We start from the raw sequence: 9843 nt of genomic DNA, 5'->3' as shown, positions 1-9843 counted from the left end.
TACCAACAGGGTATGAGCCTTGGGGGCAAAGCAGAAAGACATGAGTGGTGATTCAGTGACATATCTTATGGGCAAAGCATGAATTTGGAGGTAAAACATTTTTCTGTCAAATCAAAATTTTAGATATTCACGATGCAAAATCTCACAGAAGTTACATTTATATCTAGTGTATTATTCCTTATTTCTTATTTCTAAGCCCTATAATAGCATTCAAAGTCTGTTTATTCAGGCGCACAAATGAAGGTTTTGCATGAAGCTTGTGTTCTGCCGGTCATATCACTCAAATCTGCCTGTAATTACGTCGTACGTGCAGATTAGCTATGAATAATTTAGAAGAACAGGATTACTAAAAAAAAAAAAAGGAAAGAGACGGCGAAAGAAGGAGTTGAGAAATCAGACCTCTAACACACACACCCACATGCCGAACGGCATGAAAAGCTCGTTTGAAGGTGGAGCCAGTCTTTCAAGCCCAAGTTGTCAGCCTATTATCATCTTTTCATATATTTGCCACCATTATTAACTGCGAGCGGGAATAGAAAAATAACACAAAAAGTGAGAATAAAACACATCACTCCAATATGTCAGACTGTCTCTTCAGAGGGAAAAAGAAGGAAAGAGGGAAAAAGAAAAGCCCATGGCAGACTGACTCTTATCATCAAACTCCCGTTCTAAAAACGTGGCGGTAATGAGTGTGTCTTAGCAAAGATTAGCCATAATTTCCATTGTCATTTTAATGTTCCCACATAATGTGGAGGCTTACAAAGCCAAAGATGAAGGCAGAGGGTGGGCGGAGGAAGACGAACAAGCAGACACTGGAGCAGAGAGGGAGTCTCTGGAGCTTGGTTAGCTTGTCAGTCACCCTCTATCCCTCCAACCATGCATTCACGTGCACGCTGACGGACACAACCACCGCACAGGGAAACACACACAGCATACGTACATTTCTCCACACACTTTTCGCCACATTTTGAAGCCCTCAAAATGTGGTTGTCAAAAAGGGTCTGTGCCTGAAAGCCTCCTGCAGCCCTCCAGAAGGATAGACGGGCTTATTGTTAAAAGAGTAGCAGCAACAACAAAAGAGATCAAAAGCCTTGCAAAGTGACAGACATACATGGTGCGTTCAGGCTCCAGACATCTACGTTGTTTAGCCAAGTCGGAAGTGAGGCTTCCGAGGGTCTGGAACGTGCACATTTGCTTCCACTTTCAAGCGAAAGCTCAGGGTGAAGGCAGCGGGTGTGTTTGTAAGTGTGTGGGAGCAAGTTTTCATAAATGAGTGACTGGCATAAACAAGCACGTTTAATGAATTATACTAAAAATAGTAATCCATCGCAAAGTCAAATTTTGAGTGAAAATTCTGTTGTTAAATATTTTTGTCCTTTTGTCATCACAAATCTATTTTTGCGGAAAAAAATAAAACAAACAAACAAAAAAAAACACTTGGAAAAAGACTAAAATGAAACAGACTAAATTAATCGACTTTTTCGCTGATGAGACGAAAATTGACAATGTCAAAAATCCATTCAGAGGGCAGGAAAGATGCGTGGAATGGACAAAACAACCACTCAGTGGAAGGAACAGGTGGGACAAAATGAAAAAGAACCAATCGAGTCCGCATTATTGAGCGGTAGTTAGACCATGTTCCCAGAAAGACAAAAGCTGAACATTTTATGTCAAAAAGGAAGACGTGTAAATGGCTGAAAACAAAATCTTATACACTTAAGAGTTTAACACTTTGAGCTATTGCTTTCTAACTGGTTTCAGTGGCTCTTGAGCTTCTTTATGGTTGCACCAATATGAAAACTGGGCCGAAAACAATATTTGATTTTAATATAGCTGTTATGGCCATTAACCAATATTTGCCAATACCGATATTTATATGTATGTGTGTGTGTGTGTGTGTGTGTGTGTGTGTGCGTGCGCGTGTGCGTGCGTTTGTATATATGATTTTATATACACACACCACACACATTTACGCTTCTGAAACGATTATCATAAATGTAACATGACTAAACAATTACGCATCAACACGCCTGGAGACGAGATGGAAAAAAATATTGGTTGTCAATTTCGGGCCGGTTTTTACTTCACGATACGATACAGATATTAAAAGATGACTAACATCAGCCAATACCAATATTGATGCTGATATATCGTGCATCTCTAAGCGTCTTCACATTGGACAGCCCTCTGTAGCCCTCTGCTAACCAGAAACTGCACTTAACAGTTTTGTGGTTCGGGTTGAAACTAAAGATCCACCCATATTGGTTTTTCTAATGCCGATACCGATGCCGATATGTAGGAAGCATGGTCAGCCGAGGGTTGCTATGTACTGCAGACTTTAATGGGCTGATTTTCATCACTGAATTCTCGACGTTTTCCATCTTATTTTCTTGCTAAAATGTCCTAACATCAGATGATGTACATTTCTGAAGCTAAAATCAGTTTTTGAACTGAAATTGGAATTTAACTAACTGTTAAATCTTAACTTTGTGCGCTGCTCAGTGTTAAAGTCTAAATAAAGTTCATTTAGAGTATTTGTTATGCAGATGTTAGTGAATGTAAAAATACATTTAAATTAAATTCTGCAAAAGCACTGCTGCCCGAGGATGTGCCTGACTTCAAAATTGCTTTAATAAAGACAAAAAAAACTGATATATCGGCTGAACAATATATTGGTCTACCCCTAATTGGAACACCTTTGGGAGCTCTTGACTGTGCCTGTTGCTAATATGAAGGCTAGCATTTAGCTTTTTCAGTTTGAGGACTGTCAATAAAAAACACCCTTTTTGGTAGGTGGAGTCTAGAAGTAAAAGTAAGAGAGATACGTCTTCAGAGATAAAGCAAAGAACTAAAACCAGAGTGAACATTGGTGCAGTCTGCGGGGGGGGGGGTGGGGGGTGGGGGGGGGGGTCCAAAGATATTTGTAGTCAAATTCTAGATCTACGTGCCTCGTCTCCACTATCCCAGAAAGCACTGCCAACTTGACACGGCAGAATGCATCATCACTGCAAACGTGACCCGCTGCGTGATTATTTCTGAATGAAACACGACATCCTACATGAGAACTTGCACCACCAGTTGTAATCAAAGGTTTATTCTAACCCCTTCTTTCCACCGGAGCCGTCAGCAGCACGTTACTGCAGCAGCACGTCTTGCTCGCGTAAGCTGCTGCTTGGCCCTTCCCACGAGACGCGAAGCAGCAGGGGAGCAGCTGTCACCGACCGAGCACGAAGTCACACGAGTGACTTCGTCAGTAAACACAACAACAAGCAGGAGAAAATTCCAACACGGCTCCAAAAGGTTTGTGTTTTATGTTCTGTCCGTTTTATAATCGCCAATATGGACCCGAAAAACAAAAGAGACCACTAGCTAGGTGATAACTTCTCACAGGGACGCACAGTCAGTAACTTTTTTTTTTATTAAAGCAACCGGAAGGCAGTACGTTTCTTTATTCTGAAAATTTCGGGAGCTCCGCTCCTTTCTGCGTCTGATTTCCTGTCTTTCCTTCCCCAAAAAATGTTGAACTTGACCCGTTTCAGAGGCGTCGCGCGTATTAGAACCGGCGCGTAAAGGCCGCGACACGCTGCTCCTGAGACGCGGCCGACTCGCGCTGCTGACGGCTCCAGTGGAAAAGGTTCTGTTGACCACAGCGGTTCCTATCAGCAGCTATGATGTGCTGCTGACGGCTCCGGTGGAAAGAAGGGGTAAGAAGACAAAAAAATGGGAACAACATTCTTCCCGACTACGCAGCAGAACAATTTTTTTTCTCCTTTGGAATAAATGACTGAGTCTTTGTTAAAAGAACTGCCGTACCACAATAGCAGACATGAACCTTGCAGCAACAGCAATTCCAGGGAGACAAATCCTATGAAAAGATCTATGAATGACACGCGCCTTCACCGTGCATGACACTTCATCACTTGGCCTTTCTTCTTGGAGTGTTGTTTGTGTTTGTTGTTTTGCATCACACTCAAGACGCCTAAACGCTAACAGAAACAAAACATTGTCCTTTTTCAAGCTCTTTCGAGTGGTCAAGTGCACATTCAGCAACCTAATCAAAGTGCAGCTGATTCTTTTCCCTGCCTAGAGGTGGAATAAAAAGATATAAAGCAGGACTTTGCTTACTCTGTTTGCACGTATGAGTGTTTGCTGCACTACCTTGTTAATGAAGGACTCGGGTATTCAACACTCAGGGCCTGTGTTGCAAAACGGTTGGCTGCACTTCCATTTTTTTTTCCTTTCCTTTTTGGTTTTTCCTCCCCGCTCTCAAAAGCAAAAATAAATGTTTGCTCAATTTACAGCAGACCAAAGGAGAAGCAGACAAAACACCAAAAAGGGTGACAAATTACCAGGAAATAAACAGGCCATTTCTAATACACCTTATAAAATCAGAGGTAATTTAGTTGTTTGTAATCCATGCTTGGAACACAACATTTGCATTTTAAATGTATACGTGATAAACAGCTGGCTCAATGAAACATACTGCAGACATGGATGATGCTCCAGTCCTGTTGTGACGTCTCCCACTAAAAGGACATGTAATAGCCATGGTGATAATGACACATGATATAACACATGCACACGTGTGGCACATCTACGACTGCGTGTGATAAATGAGGGTGCGGGAGTTTGTAAAGGTCATGGAGGATACGATTCAATCATTTCTGCTGTCTGAAAACAGGACGGTTATGAGCCCATCAACAAGTCAAACTGGAAACATGTCAGCTATTTTATTTTCAGACGAAAAACAACTCAAAGCACAAGTGATAGTAACGCATTTCAAAAAAACACGAGGAAACAAACGTTTGGATGACGCACAAAAATATTTGTTTTGCTAAGAGAATCTTTTGTGATTTTTAGGGGTTTTAGCCCTCTGGAGGCAGGCGTTGCAGATTTGCAACAGGTAAAACCTACCTACCTGGTTACTCCACATGCATGTTTCATGAAGTACCGCTGAAGGACTTAGTTGTTCGTCCTTTTATCAAACATTATTCTGAGCCTGAGAGGGTTAATGATCGTAATAGAGAAGAGGATTAGGGCCACTAAAGAAAAAAAAGGAAAAGAAAGATAATTTTGACTTGCATCTCAGAATTCTGAGATGCAAGTCAAAATTCTGTCTTGAATCTGAGAATTCAGACTCAGTATTTAGATTTTTTTTAAAAGAAAATAAGTTTAATAAAGAAATTAAATTCAGAATTTTCAGAAAAATGTCAGACTTCTGATTTCTTTTGTCAGAATTTTGACTTTAATCTCAGAAATCTGAGACCAGTCAGATTTCTGAGATTAAAGTAAGAATTCTGAGGAAAAATATAAATAAATATCAGAATACTGAGAAAACACAGAATTCTGACAACTTTTTTTTTTCAGAATTTTGATTTTCTTTTTCCATTCGAATTCAAAATTTGTGTCGGTTTTTCCCCCCTCACAGAATTCTAACTTTTCTCAGAATTAAGAATTTAGATTTTTTGACTAAGAAATAAAGTGTGAATTCCGAGAATAAATTCAGTATTCTGACATTAAAGTCAGAATTTTGAGAAAAAAAATCTGAGATTAAAGTTAGAATTATCTTCATGTCCTTTTTTCTTTTCAGTGGCCCTAATTCTCTTCCATATTATTTTTTTTTAATATATTTCAATGCAACCGCTCAGATTTCTAAACAACTAATTCTCACAAATCTTGCATTCCAAACAAAGAAAGCTCACTTATTGTTTTCATCATTTATTACTGTCTACAGAGTGAAACCCTCAGGAGAGAAAAAACACAACAAATGATGGTCCATCTTTGTTTTCTCAGCATTGTTAGACGGAGGAAACGCCAACAAACACTCACCAGGGACACAGACAATAATCTAAAGATTTATAAGTAATAGTTTCTTACATCCTTCCTGCAGCGAGATATTTACCACAGAAATGTTGCTGTTTATACAGGCAGTAAAGAAATAGTTGAGATTAAATTAAGCAGAACTCTCTTTATAGCGGATCGATAACTAAATGTTGCTTTTCATCTCCAACCCAGATGGGGACAGAGGGGACAAAAGCACAAAGGTTCAGATTCCTTTTTTTCCCCCCAATAAATGGAAGTGAATCACCACCTAATCAAAGACCGCCTTTCTTCTAATATAAAGCCTGGTGTCGGTGCAGGGTCAAAGCTCCTTTAACAGGCAATAGCAGATATGACTGTGAGAGGGCTTTGTGACACAGAGGAACACTGTAGGCTGCTAAATGTGTCACCATTCTTTCCCTGCGCTTCAGCTGGTAAAGAAAAATACACACGACACAGAGAAGCCCACAAAAAAGTCTCTGGTCATTGTAAAAGCACAAAAATCTGACAAAAAGGGAAAGAGGACAAAAAACTAATTTTTCCCTTTACTCTTGTTGATTTTTTTATTTATTTGTTTTGTTTTTTCTCATTTAGCTGCACTCAAGCCTTGTAAACATTGTGAGTTACTACAAACTCACACTGGAGCGGCCCTGTCGATTTCAGCCCAGTAAACCGCGAGTGCAAACGTGAGATAAAGGGGCGAAACAAGCAGAATATCCTTCAACTTCCTCCGTTTTGAGACACACTGAAGTCAAAAGCAGTGAAATGGAACAAGTAAAACATGAAAGTGATACTAATTATGATGATTTTTTTAACAGCTGCATTCTATACATACACTGTGGATGCACTCCTTCATACACATTATATCAATATTCATATTGCCAGATAGTTTTGGAGTACTGAGCATATGGTTGAGTACTGACAGCTGTATGCTTCCCTGAGCTCATCCAGCTTCAGACAAATGAAGAGGAAGTGTGCAGAGCAGGGACTTATGTTAAACTCAGCATATTACAGTTGGTAGATCCTGCTTCTGTCTAGAAAACTTCTAATTTACTGAAGAAATTAAATATTTGCGAACGTCACTAGTGTTTTTTTTAACAAAAGAAAGGCTGGAAAAATACAAAAGTTGAAGGATTGTATTCTAATTTGTTTTTGAGTCGTTAGAAGACTTAAAGCTAAATAAAATTACAGAGGAAGGTGCATGAGAATCGTGTTTTTACGAGGCAATGTGTTTGCGTGGTCGCACATACAGGAAGGATGTTGTCTTTTCATTTTTTTACTGACAAAAGTTAATCCCTGTTTACGCCATTTCTCACACTCATATTTGTATAATCCACTTTTTTTTTGCATTTCTCTGCAGCTTTCCTTCGTGCAGCTTTTTTTCTTACACATGCATTTCCATAATTTGGAGCTTTACTGGTGACTAAAAGTCCATTTTTTTTTCTTTTAAAGTGAATTATTGTCTCATTTATTTTGATCCTGGTTAAAGAAAACTTTCAGTAATGCAATGTTTTAGTGTGTGTGTTTATCATGTTTGGTGTGTGCATGTGTGTGAGCATGTATGTCTTTGCATGCATGTATCATGTTTTGTGTGTGAACATGTTTCTCTGTGTGTGTGTGTGTGTGTGTGTGTGTGTGTGTGTGTGTGTGTGTGTGTGTGTGTGTGTGTGTGTGTGTGTGTGTGTGCGTGCACATGCACGTGTGTGTCTCTCCTTCTTACCCTTTTATTGACCCATCTTGTCAACAGTCATGCCTCCAAAATAGTCCAACTCAGTTTTAGAGCAAATTCTTTCAAGGAACATTATTTTATTTTCTACAAGATAAACTAAAATCTGCAAATGTTTAAAAACTTTTACACTAATCACTAAACAAAATCAAAATTTTACCACACTTAAATGTGTTTTCTTCTACGCAAATAAACATTACAATCAACTCCATATTCACATTAGAATGAATGCCTTGTTTTCCTTTGCATGATGTGCTTGTGGCGATATTTCATAAAAAGTTCAATAAATTAATAAAAATAGTTTCTAAAAGAGGATAATTGAGCTAATTTATGTCTGATCATAAATATTTATGTTGTTTATGTTTATGATCAATCCTAGTCCTGCATGAAGATGATTGTGCACAATGATGACGATGAGGGTTTGATCTCCATGCTTTTCAGGAACACTTGTGAGAGCACCTATGCCGCCCCGTGCGTAAAGAGCGTCACTGCACTGTACAAACAGTAGCGCCACTGTCAGTGTGAACGCTCTGCGCTGCAGCACTCAAGTCCACATGATCCCTCAGGTGATGAGTAAAATCTTAGTGATTTGCATGATTTTTTAAGCTGATAAATTCATGCATTTTGAAGGATGATCATAAATAACGCCACACGTCCAGACAACCGAGACAAGGAAGTTTTTAACGTATACGAGTGTCCTTTGAACCAGCGCTGCAAAGACCTGCTGTCCAACGAACTCTGGCGTGTTAATTAAATCAGGAACCACTGTGTCGCGGCTTTTTATCCCAAATAAATTAGGAGCACAGTTCTGGGCAACTTTTAGCCCAGTTGCGCATTTGACAGCTTGTTTATCCACAGGAGCAGCCAGCTCACCAAGCTCTGTGTTTGTCTGACCGACGCGTGTTAAGGACACCAGATGCTCTCCTTTATCAACAGTGTGGCTTTGTGAAAGAAGACGACAGAGGAAGTCATTCGCCGTGTTTCCTGCAGCTCCTCAGATCTAGCTCACTGCCACAACCTGCCATCTGCTCCAACCAGCGCAGGGATTTTTTTCTCCCTTTCCTATCTGAGCCAAATCTTTAATATTAGAAACCGACGCTTTCGGGTCTTCTGACCCCCAACAGAGCTGTCTGGTGCGTAAGAAGGAACAGTGTTGATAAAAAAAGACTTAGTGCGCTCGGTGGTTGGTTGCGCTGCGCTCCGCGCGCACTTACCAGCTCCACCGTCCACGGATACACAGGGGGCCGGCACTTGGCTTTTACTCACCTGATTGTGAACAGCTGAACCCAAACAGGAGGCTTGTCAGGAGGAAGCAGAGGCAGCCCAGGGTAGTCGTTGGTTTCATTGTTGTGCTTGGAAGGTATCTCCTTTAAATTCACATGTCCAGCGACGTGTTCTTGCCCTATAGCCAGAAATAAAGACGCGTTTGCGCCCGACGAGCCCTCAGCCTGCGAGTTTGGGGACTTTGGCTGCTTCTGCACAAGTTTAGTTTGTCCAAGTGTTCTTTGTGTCGCCTCTCAGCCCCTGCAGGCGCAATTAGTGACTGACGTGAAATCAGAAACACTCTGGTATCAATTTCCAACTCACGCGCTAAAAAAAAAGCTTCCCTAAATTGGGTGAAGCAGTACTCAAGCCATTACTCCCCGACTTAGACACAATGTGCAGCTGCAGACTCGCTTTCCTCAGACACACCCCCGGCTCCCCTGAAGCCCTCCTACCAGCGCCGTGATTGGACCAGAGGCGCGGCGATCACCCCAAACCCCACCAGCCACAGCCTGACGCACCAACCGATTGGTTGGCGCGGGATCCAGAAACCTCCTGAATCCGTGCGTCGGTTCTGGTGCACCTGTCACACCGAACACAGCGGAGAAATATTCTGCCAGAAGGAGTTATAGGTGTAATAAGTAAAGCAGAGCTGACTAGCGCTACAGGTGGTTTTGAACATTCTGATCAGGGTTCAGCATGATTTAGTTTAACTTGAACTGTTGATGACAACAGCACTCTAATTTAGTACTGTTTTTATAAATAATAATAATAATTACCTTTTTTTGCCTAATTTTACAAAATAGTTGGTGACATGAGTGGTCAAACGTTGGCTGCAGCAAAAATACCAGTGAAATTTTATACATTTGAATATGATGAAAAAGTCATTTTTTTCAGTAATTCAGCTTAGACTGAGAGACCATCTAAAGCCGTAATTCCTAAACTGGGCTCCCCACAATTTTGTCTATGTGGAGGGTGTGAGGTTAGGAAGATTTATCTGTAAAAACAAAATTTATGAAATCCCATGAACACAC

General features: G+C 40.6%; 1 protein-coding gene across 2 annotated transcripts in view; it reads right to left on the bottom strand.

The window, feature by feature from the left end:
- The window catches only part of erbb4b (erb-b2 receptor tyrosine kinase 4b), a 453698-nt gene extending 444462 nt beyond the window's left edge, over nt 1-9236 (bottom strand). For both annotated transcript variants that reach the window (XM_070543942.1, XM_070543941.1), the window contains exon 1: nt 8813-9236. Coding sequence is in view for 1 of the 2 variants with exons in the window: in XM_070543941.1 (XP_070400042.1) it covers nt 8813-8891 (79 nt within the window). In the remaining variant the exon portion in view is untranslated. The remainder of the gene's footprint in view (nt 1-8812) is intronic.
- Nucleotides 9237-9843: the final 607 nt, after the last annotated feature.

Source organism: Nothobranchius furzeri, chromosome 14, assembly GCF_043380555.1.
Source record: "Nothobranchius furzeri strain GRZ-AD chromosome 14, NfurGRZ-RIMD1, whole genome shotgun sequence".
Classification (NCBI taxonomy): Eukaryota; Metazoa; Chordata; class Actinopteri; order Cyprinodontiformes; family Nothobranchiidae; genus Nothobranchius; species Nothobranchius furzeri.
Note: the sequence above shows the minus strand (reverse complement) of the source record. Positions and strands in the feature narration are given on the sequence as shown.